The sequence below is a fragment of the Bubalus bubalis genome, chromosome 11, assembly GCF_019923935.1.
Source record: "Bubalus bubalis isolate 160015118507 breed Murrah chromosome 11, NDDB_SH_1, whole genome shotgun sequence".
Lineage (NCBI taxonomy): Eukaryota > Metazoa > Chordata > Mammalia > Artiodactyla > Bovidae > Bubalus > Bubalus bubalis.
Window position 1 is genome coordinate 37,596,988 of NC_059167.1, and position 27,088 is coordinate 37,624,075.

Genomic DNA, 27,088 nt, shown 5'->3' on the forward strand with positions numbered 1-27,088 from the left:
GTTGTTTAAACACTTGATTGCATACTCACTGTCTGTAGTGGGTTGAATAGTGTCTCCCCTAAAATTCTTGTCCACCTGGAACATTAGAATGTGACCTTTTTTGGAAATAGAGTCTTTGCAGATACAATGATTTAAGATGAGGTCATACTGGATTAGAGTGGGACCTAAATCCAAAGACTAGTGTCTTATAAAAAGAGGAGAGGACACACAGCAACAGACACACACAAGGGAGAAGCCCACATGAAGATGGAGTGATTGGATTGATGCAGCTATAAACCCAAAGACTGCCAGCAACGGGTGGGAGCTAGGAGAGGCATGGAACAGTTTCTCCCTTAGAGCTTCCAGAAGGAAGCTGCCCTGACGAGACCCTGTCTTTGAACTTCTAGCATTCAAAATTAGGAGAGAATAAGTTTCTACTGTTTCAAGCCACACAGTTTGTGAAATCAATTACAGCAGCCCTAGGAAATGAATTGGAGAAGGGAATGGCAACCCACTCCAGCATTCTTGCCTGGAGAATTCCATGGACAGAGGAGCAACTAACACAACACTTTAGGAAATGAACACACAATCCTTCTATACCTTCATTAAAATTATCTCAAGAGCACCTGTGGATTATAGTTTCTAACCTGGAACTACAGTAATATGAGTGCCAAGGTTTACAATTTCCAATTTGAGAAGTGTGGTGATACGAATAACCTGATGAAGAACTCTTTGTTCACCATCACTGCCAATTATTAGGTTGAATCCGAACTGCCAAACATAAGAAGCGAAGAAAGAAAGAACATAATGACAAGGCCACTGTCACGCATTTCTTTTTTTTTTTTTTTCTCTTTGCACTAGGTCTTTGTTGCTGTGCATGGGCTTTCTCTAGCTGCCTCAAGCGGGGGCTCCTCTTCCTTGTGGCATGTGGGCTTCTCTACTGAGCAGCACACAGGCTCAGTAGTTGAAGTTCCTGGGCTCTAGAACCCACAGGCTTCAGTAACTGCAGCAGACAGGCTCTGTAGTTGTGGCTTGAAGGCTCTACAGCACAGAGCTCAGACGCTATGGCACAGGAGCTTAGTTGCTCTGCAGCATATGGGATCTTCCTGGACCAGGGATTGAATCTGTGTCCCCTGCATTGGCAGACAGATTCTTATCCACTGCACCGTGAGAGAAGTTCTATACTCATTTCTTGTATTTAAAATAGAGGTTGTTAATCTTGAAGTTTATATTTCTGAAGAAATTTGCTTTCCTACCATCCTATTTTAATTTATTAATGACCTCACACTAGCAACTGTTTAGCGTGTTTCAAAAAGCCAATAGGAAAGCTGTGAAAGAGCTAGTGAATCTAGAATTACCTATTGTTCAAACTGAAACCTTATATGTTAAATGCTGATTTGTGATATAAGGATAAATATACTTTCTTAAGCAGCAGTTGCAAAAACAGTGAATTGATTCTGCCATTCAGTCCTTTAAAAACTCAGCAAATCACCCAGAGTTACTCTAATGGAAATCTCTATTGAAACATAGCTTCTTTCTTCTCTGCTTTTTCTCTTGTCCTATGAAAACCAGAATAAACTACACACATACAAGATTCTGCTTTAAGATTAGGCTGATTCTTTCTCAGCCTAATATTATGCCTATTAATTATTTTGCATTGAAGACCCATATGAGTTATATACTATATACTTTGTGAATAAATAAGTAAGTACTTTCACTTTATCCTCAGGGTGAGCTAGGAAAGAATCCTAAAGCACCAAAGTCATCAAATGCATCTCTAATGGATACATAATGTGGACCTCACAGCAGCCTATGGTTATAGCCCAACTCACTTTTATATAATGAAAGATCAGGGAGACAGCCAATCTCCTCTTTCTGATATAAGTAAGTTGATGATGATTTTGTGGCTGCCACTATTAAGTATGCAATACTGTATTGATCTACCTTTTCTTTCATTTGGATACATACCTTCAATATAAACTTTTTCATTTTAACATATACCTTCAATACTGTTGACCTTTATGTCCAGAAGAAATATTTTAAAAATTTATGAGGTTTTGGTAAGTGTAGTTTTGCGGGTAGATCTCTTACAAATCGTTAAGTAAATGGATTTATTAATTCTACATCTTAAGTGTGACTTCAATTAAACATAAAAACAACCATCAGTAAAATAGCTCTAGATAATAAATATTTGTTGAATGAATAAACAAAAGGATGAATGACTTTATTCATTATGTATTTTTGTTATTTCTGCTTGCCTAGCTGCCTTTTGATTGTAACTCAGCTTCCTGTATTGATTTGCCTTTAAGGAAATAGTGACTCTTGTGGTCATTCTGGAATTACAGTTATTTTTCTCACAGGAACTAAAGAGTTGGCATTCTGGGTTTATCTAAAGATACCTCTAGATGTTGCAATGTGGCTGCAGTCTGAATCTGCCTGCAATGTGGGAGACCCAGGTTCAGTCCCTGGATTGGGAAGATCCCCTGGAGAAGGGAATGGCAACCCACTCCAGTATCCTTGCCTGGAGAATCCCATGGACAGAGAAACCTGGCGGGATGAAGTCCATGGGGTCGTAGAGTCGGACACGACTGAGCGACTAACACTTTCTAGATGTTGACTTCTTCACTGTAGGGTCTAGCATAGTGCCTGAAACTCTATAGACATCTTACACAGGTTCAAATGAATATTTCCTGCTTCAGGCTAGTTATCGTTGCATTTAGTCTGTGACCAAAGACACTCTGTGCTATGGTCTGAATGTTTGTGTCTCTCCAAAATTCATGTGTTGAAATCCTAATCCCCAAGGTGATGATGTTAGGATGTGGGATCTTTGAAAGGTGACTAGGTCATGAAAACCCTTATAAAGAAGGCTCACAGAGCTCCTCAGCCTCTTCCAAAAGTGAAGACCCGGTGAAAAGATAACCATCTATGAACCAGGAAACTCTCACCAGACACAGAATCTGTCAGCATCATGATCTTGAACTTACCAGCCTCCTGATCTATAAGAAATAAATGTTATTTATAAGCCACTAGTTTATTATATTTTGTCATAGCACCCTGACTGGACCAAGACATGCACATTTTAAGAAATGAAATAAATTTTAATTCTAAAAATAAAAAAATAAAATATAAATTTTAATGTACCAGATGGCTTATCAAATAGGAAATGCAGAAGTTGAAGGGTACGGTTATATCACTTTCTTCACTCTAAATATTCTGTCATATACTTTGGACAAAGTTATTTCAAGTGGAAGTGTGGGTTGTTGACTCAATAAATTATATGGCATAAGTCTAACTCTAATAATTTTACACAGATGAAAATGAATTAAAATGGACAGTAGGGACAACCTTTAAGAGAGAAGAAAAGGAAACATGGCCACGAAATTGCACCATGTAACTTTTGAGAGGTGGAGAGGGGCAGATGGCTGTTATTGCGAGATAGCCCCTGCCCTGTGGCCCACAGTGAAGGGAGGGTGGCAGGATGTGCAGAGGAGATGCTACAGTCTCTTATACTACAAACCAGCTGGCTCTTCCTCTTTTTCTTTCCCCTACCAACAAGAACTTTCCAGACTTGGCTCCACATCTGCCCGGTTACTGTGGTACCAGAGATCCACAAATGCCAGAAGTCTGAATCGATCATACTTATTTGGCTTATGTGAAGAAGCTTTGGTCTTGGGTAATTATTAAAATAAAATAGAATGTTTTACATAGAACCATGGAAGTTCAGATACTGCTGTGCGAATCACATACACTAATAAGGTAGAATGGTAGGGAGTCACCTGACACCTGTTTCAACAGGTGGGGACTGGAATAGAGGAACACTTCCCCCTCAAGATTATATGATCTGAAAAGATGGTCTAGAAAGCAAAGGTAGGATAGTGGTAGCAGGTAGAATCAGATAAAAGATGACTTCTTAAAGCAGAAAACGTTGAATAGAGCAGCTTTGTGGCTTTGGCCTCAATATGGCTAAGGAATAACAATGAAATAAACACATACAGTTATGTGAAATTAGATATTACACTTTCAAATATCTTTTACTCACTGTCAGCCTGAAGTTGACTACATGTTCTTTCCTAGAACCAGCTCATTTCCAAAGGGCAGAGGCAATCTCAACTCCCACAAATACTGGTTGACATGTGCCTTCACCAAAGTCTAAATCAAAATAGAAAGGTCAGGAAATAACCTGAGGTTCCCTGTTCCTCCTGCCAACTGGATTGTGATTTTTTTCATCATCTCTGAGGATCAACATCTTTAAGAAATATCATGCAACCTAAAAGAGTGTGGCCTTATGCAATGATCCCCAACAAGATAATCTTCTCAATATAACCTAAAAAGCATAACACTGAAACAATAGAAACATTCATTCAATACAGAGGAGGGAACAATTTTCTCTCTTTTTTTCCCAGAGGATAATACTCACTAGTGGGAACTGTGCTGTCCTCAAGAGTTAGACTTTGATACTCTGATCAGAGTGCTGTACAGGTAGTCCATCAAGAAATCTAAAGATGGGGTGGGCTTCTGGTGGTCCATTGGTTAAGAATCCACCTGCCAATGCAGGGAACATAGGTTTGATCCCTGCTCTGGGAAGATCCCAATGCTGCATGTCAACTAAGCCTGTGTGCCACAGCTACTGAACCCCAAATGCCTAGAGTCCATGCTCCATAAAAGAATCCAAGAGAAACCTGTGCACAGTAGCTCTCACTCACTGCAACTAGAGAAAGCCCATGCACAGCAACAAAGAACCAGAGCAACCAACATTAAATAAATAAAAGCATAAATAAGTCCTTTTTTAAAAAAGAAAAGAAACCTAAGGGGATAGGGATATTTTAAATGTTGTGATATGCCTTATATTAAACGAGCTTTATAGTACTTTGCTCAAACAAACCTGTCCACACCAGGACCCAGAGACCATACAGAGACTGAGACAGAACTGTGTTTGAATGTCTCCTGCCGAGGTGCAGATCAGCAGCGGACTGCTGCAGGGGCAGGGGCTCTGGGTGCAGTAGACCTGGGTATGGCATAAGCCCTCATGGAGGAGGTTGCCATTAACCCCACCATAGAACCACCAGAATTTACACAGGACTGTGGAAACAGACTCCAGGAGGGCACAAACAAAATCTTGTGTGCACCAGGACCCAGGAGAAAGGAGCAGTGACCCCACAAGAGACTGACCCAGACTTGCTTGTGAGTGTACAGGAGTCTCCAGCAGAGGCATGGGTCGGCAGTGGCCTGCTGCAGGGTTGGGGCCACTGAGAACACAGCCCTGCCCAAGAACAGAAAGCTGGACTAAAGATTTACTGAGCATGCCCCCCGCCCGCATCAGAATAAGACCCAGTTTCCCCCTCAGTCTCTCCAATCAGGAAGCTTCCATAAGCCTCTTATCCTCCTCCATCAGAGGGCAGACAGAATGAAAACCACAATCACAGAAAACTAACCAATCTCACATGGACCACAGCCTTGTCTAACTCAATAAAACCATTAAAGCCATGAAGCCATGCCATGTAAGGCCATCCAAGACGGACAGGTCATGGTGGAAAGTTCTAACAAAACGTGGTCCACTGGAGAAGGGAATGGCAAACCACTTCAGTATCCTTGCCTTGAGAACCCCATAACAGTATGAAAGGCAAAAAGATATGACACTGAAAGATGAACTCCTCAGGTCGATAGGTGCCCAATATGCTATTGGAGATCAGTGGAGAAATAACTCCAGAAAGAATGAAGAGACAGAGCCAAAGCAGAAACAATACCCATGTGTGGACATGACTGGTGATGGAAGGAAAGTCCAATGCTGTAAAGAACAATATTGCATAGGAACCTGGAATGTTAGGTCCATGAATCAAGGCAAATTAGAAGTGGTCAAACAGGAGATGGCAAGAGTGAACATCAACATTTTAGGAATCAGGGAACTAAAATGGACTGGAATGGGTGAATTTAACTCAGATGACAACTATAGCTACTACTGTGGGCAAGAATCCCTTTGAAGAAATGGAGTAGCCATCATAGTCAACAAGAGTCAAAAATGCAGTACTTGGATGCAATCTCAAAAACCATAGAATGATCTCTGTTCATTTCCAAAGCAAACCATTCAGTATCACAGTAATGCAAGTCTATGCCCCAACCAATAATGCTGAAGAAGCTTAAGTTGAATGGTTCTATGAAGACCTCCAAGACCTTCTAGAACGAACACCCAAAAAAGATGTCCTTTTCATTATAGGGGACTGGAATGCAAAAGTAGGAAGTCAAGAAATTCTTGGAGTAACAGACAAATTTGGCTTTGGAGTACAGAATGAAGCAGGGCAAAGGCTAATAAGAGTTTTGCCAAGAGAAGGCACTGGTCATAGCAAACACCCTCTTCCAACAACACAAGAGAAGACTCTACACATGAACATGACCAGATGGTCAATACCGAAATCAGACTGATTATATTCTTTGCAGCCAAAGATGGAGAAGCTCTATACAATCAGCAAAAGCAAGACCGGGAGCTGACTGTGGCTCAGATCATGAACTACTTATTGCCAAATTCAGACTTGAAGAAAGTCGGGAAAACCATTAGATCATTCAGGTATGACCTAAATCAAATCCCTTACAATTATACAATTAGTAGAAGTGACAAATAGATTCAAGGAATTAGATCTAATAGAGTGCCTGAAGAACTATGGACGGAGGTTCATAACATTGTACAGAAGACAGGGATCAAGACCATCCCCAAGAAAAAGAAATGCAAAAAGGCAAAATGGTTGTCTGAGGAGGCCTTACAAATAGCTGAGAAAAGAAGAGAAGTGAAAGGCAAAGGAGAAAAGGAAAGATATACCCATTTGAATGCAGAGTTCCAAAGAATAGCAAGGAGAGATAAGAAAGCCTTCCTGCAAGATCAATGCAAAGAAATAGAAAAAAGCAATAGAATGGGAAACACTAGAGATCTCTTCAAGAAAATTAGAGATATCAAAGGAATATTTCATGCAAAGATGGGCTCAATAAAGGACAGAAATGGTATGGACCTAACAGAAGCAGAAGATATTAAGAAGAGGTGGCAAGAATACACAGAAGAATTATACAAAAAAGATCTTCATGACCCAGATAAACCACAATGATGTGATCACTCACCTAGAGCCAGACATCCTGGAAATCAAAGTCAAGTGGGCCTTAGGAAGCATCACTATGAACAAAGCTAATGGAGGTAATGGAATTCCACCTGAGCTATTTCAAATCCTAAAAGATGACATTGTGAAAGTGCTGCACTCAATATGCCAGAAACTTTGGAAAACTCAGCAGTGACCACAGTGCTGGAAAAGGTCAGTTTTCATTCCAATCCCTAAGAAAAGCAATGCCAAAGAATGCTCAAACTACTGCACAATTGCACTCATCTCACATGCTAGCAAAGTAATGCTCAAAATTCTCCAAGCCAGCCTTCAACAGTAAGTGAACCATAAACATCCAGATGTTCAAGCTGGATTTAGAAAAGGCAGAGGAACCAGAGATCAAATTGCAAACATCGCTGGATCATCGAAAAAGCAAGAGAGTTCCAGAAAAACATCTACTACTGCTTTATTGACTATGTCAAAGCCTTTGACTGTGTGGATCATAAAAAACTGTGGAAAATTCTGAAAGAGATGGAAATACCAGACCACCTGACCTGCCTCCTGAGAAATCTGTATGCAAGTCAGGAAGCAACAGTTAGAACTGGACATGGAACAGACTGGTTCCAAATAGGAAAAGGAGTGTATATTGTCACCCTGCTTATTTAACTTATACGCAGAGTACATCATGAGAAATGCTGGACTGGATTAAGTACAAGCTGGAATCAAGATTTCCGGGAGAAATATCAATAACCTCAGATATGCAGATGACACCACTCTTATGGCAGAAAGTGAGGAAGAACTAAAGAGCCTCTTGATGAAAGTGAAAGAGGAGAGTGAAAAAGTTGGCTTAAAACTCAACATCTAGAAAACTAAGATCAAAGCATCTGGTCCCATCACTTCATGGCAAATAGATGGGAAAACAATGGAAACAGTGAGAGACTTTATTTTGGGGGGCTCCAAAATCACTGCAGATGGTGACTGCAGCCATTAAATTAAAAGACACTTACTCCTTGGAAGAAAAGTTATGACCAACCTAGACAGCATATTAAAAAGCAGAGACATTACTTTGCCCACAAAGGTTCATCTAGTCAAAACTATGGTTTTTCCATTAGTCCTGTGTGGATGTGAGGGTTGGACTGTAAAGAAAGCTGAGCACAGAAGAATTGGTACTTTTGAACTGTGGTGTTGGAAAAGACTCTTGAGAGTCCCTTGGATTACAAGGAGATCAAACCAGTCCATCCTGAAGAAAATCAGTCCTGAATATTCATTGGAAGGACTGATGTTGAAGCTGAAACTCCAATACTTTGGCCACCTGATACAAAGAAGTGACTCACTAGAAAAGATCCTAATGCTGGGAAAGACTGAAGGCGGGAGGAGAATGGGACAACAGAGGATGAGATGGTTGGATGGCATCACTGACTCAAATCGACATGAGTTTGAGTAAGCTGTGGAAGTTGGTGATGGACAGGGAGGCCTGGTGTGCTTCAGTCCAATGGGTTACAAAGAGTTGGACACAACTGAGTGACTGAACTGAACTTATAGCACTTTGCTCAGGCTTCCCCAGGTGGCACAAGCAGTAAAGAGACCACCTGCCAGTGCAGGAGATGTAACAGACTTGTATTCAATCCCTGGATCAGGAAGATCCCCTGGAGGAGGGCATGGCAACCCACTCCAGTATTCTTGCCTGGAGAACCCCTTGGACAGAGGAGCTTGGTGGGCTGCAGTCCACTGGGTGGCAAAAAGTCAGACACAACTGAAGCGACTTAGCACACACACACATAGTACTTTGTACCCTGTACTATACCACATATGTTTCCTTGTATGTATCTCCTACTAGGCAGTAAGATCCTTGAAGGAACTGAGTCTCTCCCATTATCTTTGAATTAGAATCTAGCACATCTAGATTCTGGTGCATAGGTGACATCAAAATACTGTAGAATTAATGCTATAATGGATAACAAATAGATCAAAGCTCAGACCTTATTTCAGATTCTGAAAACTGTCCATAGAAAAGACTGGGGAAGAAATTGACACACAGGGGTACTCAGAAAGCAACAGAAACAGAAACAAATGCTCTGATCTTACATGCTCTGAGTCAGGGCTGCAATGTCCAGCTGGTTTTTCATTGTGCAAGATTATCCAGCCAAGGGCCCAAATTGGAGCAGATACCGTACCTATGTTCCATTTACCAAGCCATGAACCCCAACAGTACTTTGTATCTGCCCATGGGAAACAATGCCATTTTTTAAAGAGAATTTAAATTAACTTTTAAATAATTAAAATGTCCTTTAAATAATGACAGGTTAGATCTCAAGAGCAAGAAAAAATTCTCTATCAGTCTGATTCCACCACAGATGGAGGTGGGGGTGGGGGGAAGAAATTGAATATTGGGACTTCCCTGGCAATCCAGTGGTTAGGACTTCAACTTCCAATGCAGGGGGTGCAGGTTCAATTCCTGGTCAGGGAACTAAGACCCCACATGCCTCAAGGCCAAAAAAACCAAAACATAAAATAGGAGCAATGAGTAACAAATTCCATAAATGGTGCACACCAAAAAATCTTAAAACAAAAAGCTGAATATTTGAGTCTGATCTTGAGAATACTGATGTTGGAGATTGTTTTTCTCTGGATTCTCAACACAGGGTGATTGGCTTTATAAGCATTTTTTTTTTTTTTTGTAGTGTCAAAGAATCACATAGGGGAGCTTCAGCATTCAGCCTGTTCCAGAAAATGAGCCACAGAATCAGAGATGCATAGAGAACAGGAAGAAAACATGAAGGTTACAGAATCACATTGCTATGAGACTTTTTTCAAGAGATCACCTAGTCCAATAATTACTTAATCTTACAGATGAGGAAACCAGAAAAATGGAGGTTAAGTAACTAGCCGTAGCTAGTTATCAAAACTAATTCTAGAACCTGACTTTCTGGTTTTCGATTTAGTAATCTATCGTAACTGGCTGGACTTGACGTTTATTATAATCAACATTGACTGTGCATCCACTGTGGGAGAGATTGAGACATACAGACTCGGTCTCCAACAGGGGCCTCACGAGGTTGAGAAAACAGGAAATAAGTATTGAAAGACAAACAATAATACCAGACGGCATATGAAAGCAGATCTAGACCTGGGTTTGAGTGGGAGTGAAGACGCCACATTAGGAATCAGTGGGCAAGAAGTGGAGTGTCCTCGCGTGGGCCAATTCTGAAGGGACCAAAGCCAGGTGGCTGATAGGGTCCACCCAGGGCTGCAGGCAGGCCTAAGGTCACGGAAGCAGTGTCAGGAGAATCCAATTTCCCGGGGCCCTCTCAACCGGTAGCTTAAGCCTTGGCTCATGACCCAGATTGCAAGGATGAATCCGGTAAAGCTTCTCCACACCTGGGCTCTGACCCTCAGAAGGGCGGGGGCCGAGGCAGCAGCACCGCAGGGAAATGGGAGCGGAGGGGAGGAGAATTGAAAATTCCTGAGCTGACCGGTATCCCATGGCGGGAGAAGCAACGGGGGCCGCGCCTGCCCTGTGCGGGTTGAGAAGGGGTTTCCGGGACGGCGCGCGCGGCCGGCGGGGCGGGGCCCAGGGGCAAGCACCGCCTACGTCGGGCTGCGTGACAATGGGGCGGGCGGCGGCACGCGGCTGCGGAGGCTGGGGGACTCAGCGGGGGTGGAGCCGCCGCTGCCTCTACCGCCGCAGCCCCCCTCGGGATTTGAAAGATTAAAAACTCTGGGTGGAGAGGGCCGCGACGTTGAATGTGTGGCGGAAGCGCTGGGGACCACGGCTCGGCGCCGAGCCGGGCGGCCGGCGGCGTCTCCACAGCATGAATTACCCGGGCCATGGGTCTCCGCGGAGCTCCGAGCGTAACGGCGGCCGGGGCGGCGACGGCGCCGCCTGGGAGCTGGGCTCGGACACGGAACCCGCGTTCGGGGGCAGCGTCTGCCGCTTCGACCACCTGCCAGCCGGGGACCCTGGCGATGACGAGGTGCCCCTGGCCCTGCTGCGCGGGGAGCCCGGGCTGCACTTGGCGCCGGGCGCGGAGGACCACAACCATCACCTGGCGCTGGACCCCTGCCTCAGTGACGATAACTATGACTTCAGCTCGGCCGAGTCGGGCTCCTCGCTGCGCTACTACAGCGAGGGCGAGAGTGGAGGCGGCGGCAGCTCCTCGTCGCTGCACCCGCCTCAGCAGCCGCCGCTGGTCCCGTCGAACTCGGGGGGCGGCGGGGCGGCTGGAGCAGGCCCCGGGGAGAGGAAGCGCACCCGGCCCGGCGGCGCGGCCGCCCGGCACAGATACGAGGTGGTGACGGAGCTGGGCCCGGAGGAGGTGCGCTGGTTCTACAAAGAGGACAAGAAGACCTGGAAGCCCTTCATCGGCTACGACTCGCTCCGCATTGAGCTTGCCTTCCGAACGCTGCTGCAGGCCACGGGGGCCCGAGCCCGGGCCCAAGACCCTGACGGCGACCATGTGTGCGGCCCGGCCTCACCCGCGGGCCCGGCCTCCAGCTCCGTGGAGGACGAAGACGAGGACCGCGTCTGCGGCTTCTGCCCGCGCATTGCGGGGCACGGGCGCGAGATGGAGGAGCTGGTGAACATCGAGCGGGTGTGTGTGCGGGGCGGCCTCTACGAGGTGGATGTGACCCAAGGAGAATGCTACCCGGTATACTGGAACCGTGAGTAGCCGGCCGGGGGAGGGAGCGGGACGGGCTGCCTCTGCAGGGGCCGACACGCACCCGGGTGGGTTTGGAACTTAACTGCGGGGAGAGCGAGGCGCGTGAGGCCTGGCGATTGGTCCGAACAGGATGGACACCGTGCAGGCAAGCGCCGGCAGGTGAAGGGTAAAGCGAGCAGATGGCAAAAGCCCAGTCGCCTGGGGTCAGGAGGAGAGGATACTGCCGAGGTAGCGCCTCCTGGGTAAGCCGGGTGCTGCAGCCCTCCCCTGGAGGTGATCCAGGAATGGATGGCCAACCCGAAAGGTTTAATTTCGTGATTCCTACCTGAGCTTTGTCCATCCAGGGATCTGAATCGGTCTCGTTTACCCTGCACTGCTTATGATTTAAATACCGGTTTGGCTTCTGGACTGGAAATGTTTGAGAGAATCTGAATAACGGTTCCGTTATGGATTTGGAAAAGAGAATCAATCCCTGGCGGGAAGGGAAGGGATAGAGGTTGTTCTCACCGGTGCGTTCAGGAGAGGTGGAAAAGCACTGCTCGAAGCAGTTGTGACAAGTGGGTCCGCTCACACTCTTATGTGGAATACTCATATTTCTCTCCCAGGTCCTTGCTTACGTATTTTCATTTTTGCCTCTTAACCTTGAAAAGTTACAAGGCTTGGGCCTTGGTTTTTCAAATCTGTAAAATAGGGATAATTGTATCTATGTCGTAGGGTTGTTACGGAAATTAAATGAGGTAATATGCTTAAGGGCCTGGGAACTGTGTTTGGCACACATGTGAATAGTAAGTCCTTATTCCTTAGATAACAATGCAGTTAGGTTTGTAATTAGATTAAGGAGGAAGACGGTCAGAAATATCCGCCATTGCATGTAACAGATGTTTTATATGTAAAATAAATATTCGATGGTACATAAGCTATTGGCGCCCAGTAATTTGTAATATATAGCTGTAATTTTTATGGGCCCAGTGCCCTAGGTCAGATGTCTTCCTTCACTGTCACTAACCTTAGGTCTTCCGTACACCTTATAACATTCTGCCTTGTATTAATTACGTGTATTGATGACTTAGCTTCCTTTCTGTATGTTTAGCATCTAATGAGGAAAATCCATCATCTTTATCTTCATGTTCTCATTGAGCCTAGTGCAGAAAATTTTTTAAAAACAGATATTGAATTGTATATTGTGATTCTAATGTTAAAATATTCACATGTTAAGCATGAGTCACTAAGACAGCAATTACAACACGTATCAAATCACCAAATAAAACAAGCATAGCAGGAAATTCAGTTTCTTACTTCCCTTTGATGACATTGAAGGCATTTGTTACCACTTTCATAAAGCCAGATTCATCTAGGACCCACCATGTCACTCACTCACTTCTTTTGATTATAAGCTCACAAAGGACAAGATATGCTTGCATTCACTCATTCATTCATCTTTTTTCTTTTTACCAGTATTTGTGCATCACACAGTACTCTTGTGAAGGCAGTAGGAAAGGTGGAAGAAAGGACAGTCCTTACCTTTGAGGAGCTTCCCACTAAGTCTTTTTCTACAAATGACCTAGACATCATGATAGATTTTTATCTTTTGAAGACAGAAGGACAAGGACTTATTGGAGTCAGAAAGTGGGATAAAATGCAGGGCATTCTTGGAGAGGGGGCTGGAAACCAAGAGATGAATCTTACCCTTTTAGGTCAACTAAAGTATAGTTACCAAGAATACTGTGTGCTCTTTTGATTTATGATAAGATTGTTAATGCTTGCATAGTGCTTGACTGTCTACAAAGCGACTTTTCGCATTCGTTATTTCATAGTGATAGCAAATGAGTGCTAATGTTCTTTATATGAAGAAGCAGAGTTCAGCGAAGTTAATGAACTTGTCCAAGGTCACCCAGCTGGAACGTGGTAAAACAGAAAGGCATTCCAGCTAGGTGGGATAACATATACAGTGATACAGAAGCATGAAACTGCATGGCATTTTGAAGAAAGAAGGGCTGTACCTGCAGGGGTCAAAACACAGAGCCTAGCTTTGGAATTTGACCACCACAAAGATAGAGGTGTTTGATCAGAGACGAGAGTTTGTGAAGGAAGCCCCTGCCTTGTGAGTGCTACGTTTAGGAGAGTAGCTAGAAAAGGAGGAGGGCGGATATGCAGTGTTAGGGAATTTGGACTTTACCCTGTTGAGCGTCAGGGAACCAAACACTTGAAGGCTGTCTGTTACTTAAGTGACTAGGGACTACACAAAGGCTGAATTGGACAGGTAGAGAAGATCATTAGAATGCTAGTGTCATAAATCGAGCAACAGTAAGGGCCTACAAAAATTAACCTGAAAGGAAAAGTGGTCTTAGTCCTCTCAAATCATCTTTCCTAGATCAGATCACCAGTAGACTAGTTATAGCTTATAAATTAATTTTTGTTTGGCATAACAGCAACACTTATTTTGACTCCATTTTTGCATTTTCTAGATAGCTTTCTGCAAGATACAATCCAGTATGTGTCCCAAGGCTTAATATTATTTACGATGAAAATGCAATAGTGCTTTTTGTCCATGATTTACTACTTCTCACAAAATTTCATGTAACTTCCTTCTAATTGGTTTTTCAGGTCTCGGTGTATTATATAAGTTTTCACACTGTCTAAGGAGAGTTCAATCCCAGTATGATTTCTCCAGCCTTTTCAAATGGAAAAATTTATAAATTTTGCAGCTTTTGACCTTTCTCTTATTTTACTTTTTAAACCTTTCTGGAAATTTTCTGACTACTGATAAAAAGTTTTAAAAAGTCCAGTAAGTTCCTACATACCATGGTGATAGGATTCCAGTGACTTGTGTGACCTAATTGAGTCACTTTATCTGGGTATTGAAGCCAATAAGTTAGCTATAAAGAAAGCTGTTAATTTATTTTTACTCTTCCTTTCTAATAGATAAAATTTGAACCAATTTGGAGTACATGAATTGGAAGGGGAATAGAAGTTTTGTCTACCATAGCTTAGAAGCCCATATTATTACATATGAAAAGAAGTATTAATTATAGGAAGCTTATTTTTGTTTTATTGACTGTTTAGATGTTTTTCTGACTGCATGTGGACCTTTTAGATAAAAATTGATCATTGCTGAGTAATGGCTGAGTAAACTCCCTCACTCCCCATGTTTTAACTAAGCTCTTTGTAGCCTCTTTATAGGCTTGTTTTGAGAATTATTATAACATGCTTAGAACAGTGGTGGCACAAGCACTAGGTGTTAACTGTATCTGTGTGGATCTAAGAAAGCATTATTGGAGAAGGCAATGGCACCCCACTCCAGTACTCTTGCCTGGAAAATCCCATGGATGGAGGAGCCCAGTAGGCCGCAGTCCATGGGGTCGCTAAGAGTCAGACACGACTGAGCGACTTCACTTTCACTTTTCACTTTCATGCATTGGAGAAGGAAATGGCAACCCACTCCAGTGATCTTGCCTGGAGAATCCCAGGGACCGAGGAGCCTGGTGGGCTGCCGTCTATGGGGTCGCACAGAGTCGGACATGACTGAAGTGACTTAGCAAGAAAGCAATATACCTTACTTGTAGAAACTTTTGGTTAGTAAGACTGGGTATTCAAATTGTTAAGTTTGTTTTCACTGGTCTTTACCTCATCACAGGTGAAAATTTTTTTTAATTTAAAAATCATTTATTGTTAATCAGCTACCGCAATACAAAATAAAAAGTTTAAAGAAAAAAAAGGAAAAAAATCATTTGAATTCTAATCTTCAGATTATCTAGAAAAAGAAAGATGTAAGTTGCTATGAACCTGGCATCTCAATTAAATTGATTCTTTTTTAATTTTTATCGGAGTATACTTGCTTTAGCATGTTCTGTTAGTTTCTGCTGCACAGCAAAGTGAGTCAGCTGCACATATATGTAGATGTATATCCTATAAATGTTTGTCAGGAATAATAGCAAGAAAGTGGCCAAAGCATTTAGTAGTAGTTATGGGAAGGCATTTAGAACATCATAGAGATTTTTGATGAGTTAAGAATAGTTTTAAAGCAATTCTGGTAGCAGTGATGTGTGCAGCATGCACTAGGGAATATATATTACTAATTTCCATTCACTAACTAAAGTTATTTTAATTGACCAAATGTTTATATGAATGTGTAGTTTCCAGAAGCAGTTATTAATTATAAGCCACAGCTTCCCTTACCCCACCCTCCCCTCTTTTTCTGTACTTATAAGACCTACATGCATTATTATCCTAAACCATTTGTAGTTTCAGATACTTCAGAAATTAATCGGTCTTTATGATACATTGAAGAGAAAATATTATTATCCCAATAAAAAGGTAGAAAAATTAGGGCTTTTTCTGCAAGTACCCAGATTATATGGTGTTTATTAATTTGGCACAGCTGTAACTGTCTTTTAGGTCTTTTTTATTCAAGGGTTAATAACCTTGATAAGTAATAATCCTTTATGAAGCACATGACATCATGAGAAAGTAATAAGAGTCCAAGCTGTTAGAAGGTAATCTTTCTTGATCAGTTTCTGCCTCCAGTAAAGCAGAACTATAGGGACTAGAGACGCCTGACTCTGAAAAACTATCAGAGAATTGCATTATTTCCCACTCGTTCAGCCTGGAAAGCAGCCTTGGGTATCATTGGAATTCTATTTGTTCAGGTTTTTAGAACCCTGGCAAAAGTCTTCTGAGAGCTCCATTCCAGATTAAGCCTGCTTTAGACCATTTTTCAATGACCTACTGAAACAGCACAAAGATAATGAATGAATAGTGGGTGACTTGTACGGAGGGCAGGACTTGGCACCACCCGATGGAGGCATTCAGGACTTTTCTTTCCCTTTGCATTGTGCCATTAGTTTAAAAACTGATATCAGTTATTGATCCACCTTGTTTGTGTACAGCTCAAATGTGATATTGCATGTTGTGCAAGTTACTTTATATAAATGTTCGGAGTGCTTAGTATGTTTTTCTTTCTTCCATCTGTCATCACCGTCTTCTCTTCTTTCTTCCTTTACTATTTTGCCTTTGAAAAGACTTTTTGTACTCTTCGTTCTCCCAAATTATATCTTCCCTAGTGGCTCAAACAGCAAAGACTCTGCCTGTGATGCAGGAGATGCAGGTTCAATCCCTGGGTTAAGAAGATCCCCTGGAGAAGGACATGGCTGCCCTCTCCAGTATTCTTGCCTGGAGAATCCCATGGACAGAAGAGCCTGGTGGGCTACAATCCGTGGGGTCCCAAATCTCTTCCAAATTGTATTTCCTGGGTCTTTTATCCTCACATCACACCCTCTAATTTCTGTTTTGCTAAGATCTTTGATGTCTGAAACCCTAGGGCTGATTCTTTTCTGTAGACAATAAGGAAAAGCTGGATATGCTGTGGTGATCGTGAAATCCTCTGAGAATTACGGTCACTGGGTGAGAAGAGCAGGGGGATTAAAAGGAGAGAGGGAAATGCAGCCTGTGTTCACAGGAAGCCTAAGATGAAGATTACTGGCAGAAGAGATGCGGAGGGCAGGCAGTTCCAGAACCCCTGATTGTTGGGGAATCTGATCCAAGACCTTTATCTTTTCATGAGTCTGATGAAATTTAAACTGTGCCCTTTATCAAGAATAACTTCAACACTGACGAAAGGTATAGATACAGTCTCTTCTTTTTTTGCCACAATATATTCCTAAAAGCTCAGTTAAAAAGTAAATCAAAGAAAAACATTTTTATAGCCACTGTATATAACCTACAATTCTACTTTTTGAGTTTGCCTTGGTAAAGGGAGATTGTGCTTAAAAAAAGATGTTGAATCACTGACAGAAGAGTGGATTAATGGGATGAAAAGCATAATGCAGATACTTTTTGATATCCCTGATTTAGGGGACAGGTGAAATTCAAAGTGGTGAAAAGTAGAAATTGCTTGTGCCAGAGAACTAAGGGAAGTTGGTAGAAATATTGATAGAGGCATATAAAATTCTATATTGTTGTATTCTATATTCTGTATTGCTTTCTAATTTTGCCAGATTACCATACATAAGAATAAACTATACAATCATTAATATTTGTTCTAAGTGCTTGTTACATTTAGCTATATCTAGGTAATCTTTATATTTATTACACTTGTATAGTCAAATAAACTCTCTTGACTGACTATTGGAGGCAAGGCCAGCCTTTGGAAATTATAATGTTAGTAGTATTTCTGTACCCCAGGACCTCAGATATCTGGACTCTTTAAGAAATATAAATTCCATCTGAATAGATGGCTTTTCCAAATAGCCATCTATTGAGAGTTAAGCTTTTATTTGCGAAAGTATAATTTTAACTGTGTGAATGGAAAACTCTAATATTACTCTTCCCTCTTTGGCTACTTCTTAGAGAACCATCATTCTGAACATCAATGCAGATAGTCCTTGGGAAACATGATACAGAACAAAGAACTGGATGAACTGTGCTAAAACATAAGATTCTAAATCACATGTCATAGAAGGAGCTGCAAAAATAACTTTAGGTGAAGTACAAGGAACAGAGTTGAAATTACTTCTGAGCCTTGATATACATAGATAAATGCAATCTCGCATTGTATTTTACTACTTACTACAGATGATCAACTTTCAGTTAATATTTTAGACACGAGTACATTATTTTCTTCTTATTCTATAGAATTGCTAATAGGCAGGCCCCTCGGGTGTATCTCGTTTCTACCTGATTCACCTAGGATAGATCGTCAGGAAAGTTTGCATTTTAACAACCAACACATTTTAATGTTAAGTACCCTCTGGTGGCTCAGATGGTAAAGAATCTGCCTACAATGCGGGAGATCCCTGGTTCGATCCCTATGCTGGGAAGATCCCCTGGAGAAGAGAATGGCAACCCACTCCAGTATTCTTGCCTGGAGAATCCCATGGACAGAGGAGCCTGGTGGGCTACAGTCCGTAGGGTCAAAAAGAGTTGGACACGACTGAGCAACTAACACACACAAACCATTTATTCAACTGAACTCTGGGAGTTTTGATGGACCAGGAGGCCTGGCGTGCTGCAGTCCATGGGGTTGCAAAGAGTCAGACACGACTGAGCAACTGAACTATTCAACTTTACTGTTATACTAATTAAGACATAAGAAATATATTCTTTAAAACCCCTATGGCCTTGTTTCTTAAAAGAAGCAAATAGTATTTAAGGTATAATTATATTGTCCAGAGTTTCTTACCCTTGTGAAATGGATTTAAACTCAGTGAGTCATAAATATTAACAGTAGCTTTTGCCTAAATTAAATTAGTATTTTTAATGTAATTGTTACTTTCAGGTGGGATCCCCAATGTGTTTTGAGGTTATAGGTATTTCTTTCATAAGGTAGAATTTTTTATGATTGCTCGCAATGAATGAAATTTTGGAGTTGCAACATTTGTAGCCAAGCTAAATGATGATTAGGACAGTGACTGTTTAGTTACCTTTGTCCTACAGTATTCCTCTAGAACATAGTTCCTGTCTAGTGAATGAGCAAGTGTTCAAGTATTAGAATGGAAGGCAGCGTTTTATTTAGTTCTTAATTTACTACCTTTCATTCTGTTTACCAATTAAACATAATTAGTTTCATACATAATGTTTTTACTCTGTCATCCATGTTTTGAGAAAGTTTGTTAACTTTAATATTGATTTTAATGTGAATTATCTCATATATGTACAAAAGTCTAGATTACATAACCAACAATTAGTATTCTCCCTTGCTTAGCTTATTAAACATTACAGGTATAATCAAAATCTCCTCTGTGACATCTCCCATTCCCTTTTCTTCAGTCCAAAAATAATCCCTCTCCCAAATTTGTGGTTTATTCTCTATGAAACATCAGAAATAGCAGGTGCAGGTAGCAGCCACCATCCCTAGGACTGAGATAGAGCACCCAAGGAAAAGGCCATACCTCTCAGTGCTGAGATTCTGACCCAGAGAGTGTGGCAGCAGTCTCATGTGCTGCCCCTCTGGGACTGCTGGAGATCACCAGTGCTGGGGGAAGGCTTCCTTTGGAACTCGCCACAGGCTGCCTGCAGGGGTGTAGGAGAAGTAGTTCAAGGGAGGTGCCTGGCAGGTGATATTCCAGCGTGAAACTACCTGGAGAGTTGTGGTCCTGGCTGAAGCTGACCGTGGGAAGGGGCCACTGCTGTTAGCGCCTGGGCGCTGCTGAAAAATACAATCCACACACTGCAAGAATTCAAAAGGTGAGCACACTGGAACCAGAGAGAAAGCCCTTCCTCTTCTGTTACAAAGGACAGTTTGGTGGAAGTAGTTCATCAATATGTTAGCCACATAATGGTTTAAGTGGGCCTCTGTGGGGTTGATCTGGGACCCTAGCCATCATTTACAGCATTAATTCTATGAAAAGTATATTCAGAGTGTATAGTACTGGATAGTAGGTTTACAACAAGCCGTACTAAATGACAACATATTTTTCTTAATCTTCCACCTCTTCGTTTTCTAGCCTCATCTCTCATATCTCCTTCACTTTTCCTTGTGTCTTCTACTTTTCTTATATCTCTCGTCCTTGCTTATCTCTTCTTCCACTGAATAGCAGCACTCTGCCATTCCTGTTTTCCCTTACTCTGTGACCTCCTTCCTCTTCAAGTTCTGTGTGGTCAAATTTTCCCTGGAAGTTTCTAGAGTCATGAATTATAGGCATGCTTTGGACCCTAAGTGGGTAAAGCTGTAAGGGCATAGCTAAGCTGGAGGAAAAGTGCCAAGACTTTCTGTCTGTGCCTATCATACATTGCGGAGTACAATACGGGTTGAAATAGTTCTTGAAAATAGTCCTTTAGGAATCTTATAATTGTTCCGTCTGCCTTCTGGTATAAGTGTAGCTTTTTAATACATAAAATGTTTATTGCCAGAATTCCTCTACCCACACATAAGAGAGCCACTCAGGCTTGCTTAATGAAGTGTTCATAGTGGAAAATGCGCCTTGCAATTGTTTTCTTGTCAAGGAAGACCCACATTTTTTCTTTTGGGTCCAGTAAAGACCTGCCTTTTATCATGATTTACCTAAGAGTTATAATTACCTGGTTGTTTTCTTCCAGGCAAGTGGTCATGATAAGTACTAGTCTTTATATTAAGTTTAAATTGACTCTTGATAAGTGTTGTTATAAATGAAACATAATACCTTTGTTAATCTAGTTATAGCCTATTAATCCATTAGCCGTTTGAAAAATTTGTCTCTGGTCCCTGGCTATGTATCTAGGTCTTTCTATTCCATTAACTACAAAGTGAAGTGACATTTTAAGTATATATCTATGCAAGTCCCTATCAGCATGAGGTTCTACTGCTTACGATTTTTAAAAGCCAGAATAACAGTGGCTTTAAACACAAAAGGGTCTGTTTCTCTAAAACAGAGGCTATACCTAAAAGAAGTATAGATAACCTAGAGTTCGGAGCTATGCGGCAGCTCCACTGTAATCGGGAATGGAGGTCCCTTCTGCTATTCAGCTTTTCATTTGTGACTTGATCTAAGAGATCTTCAGAAGCTCAAGACATAGGAAGCAGAAAAGGTAAGAGGGGAAGGTCAAAGAGCTATGCCACCAGTAAACTCTGCTGTATCCTATCACCCAGATTCAATCACATGACCAAACCCAGTTGCCCAAGAAGACTAGAAATGGTCTTTTTATTGAGCATACTACTGCCCTGGATAAATTGGTGTTCTGCTACAAGAAAGAGAGAGAGAATAGGTATAGGATAGGCATCTAGCAGTTTCTTCCAAAATATGTGATCTTTTTTTTTTTTTTTTTTTTTGCTGAATATATAAAGATTCTCCTGAGAATAAAAGAGATTATAAGGAATCAGTTCATGTAATTAGGGAAGTTGGCAAGTCTAGAATCTGCAGAGATGTCCCAATTCAAATCGATAGGCCAACCGGCCACTGTTAAAACCAAGAAGAGCCAGTATCCCTGTTCAAAGATCACCAAAAAGAAGAACTTAATATTCCAGCTTGGTGGCTGTCAAATAGAATTCCTTCTTATTTGAGGGAGGGTGAGCCTTCTGTTCTAGTCAGGCCCTCAACTGACTGAATGAGGCTGCCTACCCGCATTATGAAGGTCAGTCTTCTTTCCTCAAGTCTATGGATTTAAATGTTAATCTCACCCAAAAACATCCTCATGTTGACATGTACACACTGCTGTATTTAAGATAGATAACCAGCAAGGACCTACTGAATAGCACACGGAAATCTCAATATTCTGTAATAACCTAAATGGGAAAGGAGTTTATAAAAGAATAGATAGATGTGTATGTATAACTGATTCACTTTGTTGTACACCTGAAACTATCACAACATTGCTAACAAACTGTACTCAAATATGAAATATAAATAAATAAAAACTAAAACACCTTCACAGAAACACCCAAAACATTTGACCAAATATCTGGGTAACTTTTGGCCCAGTCAAGTTGATACCTAAGATTAACCACACCAGGACTTTCCTAGTGGTCCAGTAGTTAAGAATCCTCCTGTCAATATGGGGGACAGGTTCAATCCCTGGTCCGGGGAGATTCCACATGATATGGGGCAACTATGCCCATATGCCACAACTACTGAACTCAAACTGTAGAGCTTGCGTATTTGCAACTACTGAGCCTAAGTGCCCTAGAGCCCATGCTCTGCAATAAGAAAAGCCACTGCAATGAGTAGCCTGAACACCACAACTAGGGGAGCTAGCCCCTGCTTGCTGCAACTAGAGAAAGCCCATACACAGCAACAAAGACCCAGCACAGCCAAAAATAAATATAAATAAGTAAATTTTTTTAAAAATTTAAAAAGATTAATCACACTGAATATAAAACTGTGCATGCTCAATCGTGTCCAACTCTGCAGCCCCATGAACTGTAGCCCGCCAGGCTCCTCTGTCCATGGAATTCCCAGGCAAGAATACTAAAGTGGGATTCCTGCTCCAGGGGATCTTCCCAACCCAGGGATCGAACCCACATCTTTGCATCTGCTGCATTGGCAAGTGTATTCTTTACCACTAGCACCATCTGGGAACCCCCGATATAAAACTAAAACCATGTATATATAGACATGCCAAACATTATCAGTTCATTTCAGTCACTCAGTTGTGTCCAACTCTTTGCGACCCCATGGACTGCAGCACACCAGGCTTCCCTGTCCATCACCAACTCCCGGAGCTTGCTCAAACTCATATCTATTGAGTCAATGATGGCATCCAACCATCTCATCCTCTGTCATCCCCTTCCCCTCCTATCTTCAATCTTTCCCAGCATCAGGGTCTTTTCCAGTGAGTCAGTTCTTTGTATCAGGTAGCCAAAGTGTTGGAGTTTCAGCTTAAGCATCAATCCTTCCAATGAATATTCAAGACTGATTTCCTTCAAGATTGACTGGTTTGATTTCCTTGCAGTCCAAGGGGCTCTCAAGAGTCTTCTCCAACACCACAGTTCAAAAGCATCAATTCTTCGGTGTTCAGCTCTCTTTATAGTCCAACTCTCAAACCCATACATGACTACTGGAAAAACCATAGCTTTGACTATACAGACCTTTGTTGGCAAAGTATTGCCTCTGCTTTATAAATGCTGTCTAGATTGGTCATAGCTTTTCTTCCAAGGAGCAAACATCTTTTAATTTCATGGCTGCAGTCAACATCTGCAGTGATTTTGGAGCCCAAATAAATAAAGTCTGTCACTGTTTCCATTGTTTCTTCATTTGTTTGCCATGAAGTGATGGGACCGGATGCCATGAAGTGATGGGACCGGATGCCATGATCTTTATTTTTTGAATGTTGAGTTCTAAGCCAGCTTTTTCACTCTCCTCTTTCACTTTCATCAAGAGGCTCTTTAGTTCTTCTTCGTGTTCTGCCATAAGGGTGGTGTCATCTGCGTATCTGACGCCAAACATTATAGACATTTATAATGTAGAAAGAGAAAGTTCCTTATAGTCCCACTTCCCCAAGATACCTGTTAATAATAGCTTAGGGTATTTTTCTCCACTTATTTTCAGTACGTATACCAATGTATACTTTTATAAAACAGGATTATACTATTTATAACTGTATACGCACATGCACAAATATATATGCATGTAGTATTATGATTTAATTTTTCATTTTAATTTTAGACATTATTCCATGTCTTCTGAATATTATTTCACTATGGATTATTATCCATTCATATTTTGACGTATTTAATGAATATTTTTAATACCTACTGAGCCAAGCATCATTTATATATTCAATATCTGTTGGTAGAATTATAGGTCATTTTGTTTGATTTTATTTGTTTTCTATTATAAAATGAGCTAAATGCCTTTGTAGTATATCTTTAGGCATTTTTGTAAGAGTTTCTATAAAGTGTATTTCTAGGATTGGTCTATAAAAGATACATGTGTTTTTAGGTTTTAAAAAGTACTGCTAGGCCAGAGTTTCTCAGTCTCAGCATTATTGACATTTTGGGCCAGATAACTCATTGTTGCACCTTGGGTTGGGGGTAGCTGTTCTCTTTACCAACATCCCCTGGCCTAGATACCAGTAGTACCACACCCCAAAACCTGATGAGTAAGGGGTGAATTTGAGGGTGACTTAGAAGATAAATAGTACTCATTGTGTGTCCAGTCATAGTTGTAAGGCACATATAAAGAGGAGACATCCTGGATGATCCCAGATTTCTGTCTTGCTGCTGCTGCTAAGTCGCTTCAGTCGTGTCCGACTCTGTGCAACCCCAGAGACAGCAGCTCACCAGGTGACCTGCTAAATACTGTCAGTACACCACTTGCATGATACGGAATACAGATGGAATAACAGATTTGTATTATGTTTCTTCCAGGAACTTTGTGTGTCCCATGGCTTTTTGTGATTCTAGTAGCTATTAATTGTTCTACTAGGAGTCGTTTGGAGAAGGCAGTGGCACCCCACTCCAGTACTCTTGCCTGGAAAATCCCATGGACGGAGGAGCCTGGAAGGCTGCAGTCCATGGGGTCGCTGAGGGTCGGGCATGACTGAGTGACTTCACTTTCACTTTTCACTTTCATGCATTGGAGAAGGCAATGGCAACCCACTCCAGTGTTCTTGCCTGGAGAATCCCAGGGATGGGGGAACCTGGTGGGCTGCCGTCTGTGGGGTCACACAGAGTTGGACACGACTGAAGCAACTTAGCAGCAGCAGGAGTCGTCTAATTGGCAGTTGAATGTTTGGGTTTAGAGTTTGAGACAGAGGCCTGAACCAAAAAGATGTAGTACTTGACCACATATTGGTGGAATTTAAAGCTTAGGTGTAAAGCTCCCAAAATATACATCCAAAAGAATAAATGCTTAGATTTATTAGGCTTAAGAGGAGAAAAGTTTTGGGAGTGTAGATGTGTGCTAAAATTTGTTTTACTCTTTTTGACTCTGCTTTTTAACTTCCATGTTTTTTATGGAAAAGCATGTTTGGCTCTGGTTTGTAAGTCTCATTATAGCCTAGCAGTGTAAAATTTCCCAAATTATTTCTTTTAAAATTACAGCTGAATAGACTGTATTTCTTAGGGAGAGAGCTAAAAAGGGACTTCTCCTGTTTAAGAATATAGGTTGCATTGTATGGTAGAGAGTTTGAATGAACTTTGGAGTCAAACTTTGGTTGGAATCTTGGTTCTCATAATACTTAACAGTGTACCTCTAAGCAAATTATTTAGGTTCACTGAGACTCATTTTACACATTTGTAAAACTGGGGACATCATTGCTATCTTTAAGATTAAATGAGATGAGCTTATGGATCTGGAGGATAATGGAAGCTATCCAAATGTTAATCTCCACACATTTTCCCCAAAAGCCACATACATTTAAACCATACATAGGTGACACATCCAACATTACTACAGGATGGACGATACCATAAATTTTAAGTTAGCTGTAATTAAAGAAACAGCAAGTTACAATAACTCTTGTTACTGCTATAAACCTCTGAATCTGGATAGTGCGGCAAGGAGAGGCTTAGTTCAGTTCAGTCTCTCTGTCATGACCATCTTTTGCGTTTGCTGCTTTGGCAAGTGTATTCTTTACCACTAGCGCCATATGGGAAGCCCCAATATAAAATTAAAACCATGTATATATATAGACATGCCAAACATTATCAGTTCAGTTCAGTCTCTCAGTTGTGTCTGACTCTTTCTGGCCCCATGGACTGCAACACGCCAGGCTTCCCTGTCCATCACCAGCTCCTGGAGCTTGCTCAAACTCATGTCGATCGAGTCAGTGATGCCATCCAACCATCTTATCCTCTGTAATCCCCTTCTCCTGTCTTCAGTCTTTCCCAGCATCAGGGTCTTCTCAAATGAGTCAGCTCTTCACATTAGGTGGCCAAAGTATTGGAGTTTCAGCTTCAACATCAGTCCTTCCAATGAACACCCAGGACTGATCGCCTTTAGGATAGACTGGTTGGATCTCTTTGCAGTCCAAGGGACTCGCAAGAGTCTTCTCCAACACCACAGTTCAAAAGCATCAATTCTTCTGCATTCAGCTTTCTTTATAGTTCAACTCTCATTTCCATACATGACTACTGGAAAACCCATAGCTTTGACTATACAGACCTTTGTTGGAAAAGTCTCTGCTTTTTAAGAGACAGTGAAAGAGAGATCAGAGGTTAAAATGAAGCAGAAAACCACTCACAGAAAGAAAATGTCCCCCACACATCAAGCAAAATATGGCCATAGACTTGAAGCTTGGTAATTAATAACACTAACTGTGAAGAAAGCTGAGCACCGCAGAATTGATGCTTTTGAACTGTGGTGTTGGAGAAGACTCTTGAGAGTCCCTTGGACTGCAAGGATATCCAGCCAGTCCATTCTAAAGGAGGTCAGTCCTGGGTGTTCTTTGGAAGGAATGATGCTGGAGCTGAAACTCCAATACTTTGGCCACCTCATACAAAGAGTTTACTCATTGGAAAAGACTGTGATGCTGGGAGGGATTGGGGGCAGGAGGAAAGGGGGACGACAGAGGATGAAATGGCTGAATGGCATCACCGACTTGATGGAAGTGAGTTTGAGTGAACTCCGGGAGTTGGTGATGGACAGGGAGGCCTGGTGTGCTGCAATTCATGGGGTCGCAAAGAGTCGGACACAACTGAGCGACTGAACTCAACTGAACTGTGAACTGAACTGTAGGGAGGGTGTGTGAAAGCGAGAGGGACAGAAATAGCAGCATCAAAGAAACATTGCTGGTGGGAGAGGAGAAAAGGATACTGCGCTTTGGAGCTGTGACAATAAGAGGAAAAAAGTAAGGAGAAAATGAAGGGTCCTGGAGAAATGAAAGGAAAACAAGAAACACCAGTCCAGTCTTCACTTAACCACTGCCACCCCTGCCACCACTATAGGAGCTACTCTTAATAATGTGCAGCAGCAGACACTCTGAAACTAAGAAGTCTGTCCCTAAAATACTCATGAACAG

The 27,088-nt window shown here is 41.8% G+C and overlaps 1 protein-coding gene across 6 annotated transcripts in view; it reads left to right on the forward strand.

The window, feature by feature from the left end:
* Positions 1-10,653: 10,653 nt before the first annotated feature.
* Positions 10,654-27,088, forward strand: part of DDHD1 (DDHD domain containing 1) — a 67,531-nt gene continuing 51,096 nt past the window's right edge. For 3 of the 6 annotated variants that reach the window (XM_025295500.3, XM_025295501.3, XM_025295507.3), the window contains exon 1: positions 10,654-11,717. In XM_025295500.3, the coding sequence (XP_025151285.1) occupies positions 10,868-11,717 (850 nt within the window). In that variant the 5' untranslated portion in view covers positions 10,654-10,867. The remainder of the gene's footprint in view (positions 11,718-27,088) is intronic. The other 3 variants (XM_025295502.3, XM_025295504.3, XM_025295506.3) reach the window with 2 other exon arrangements.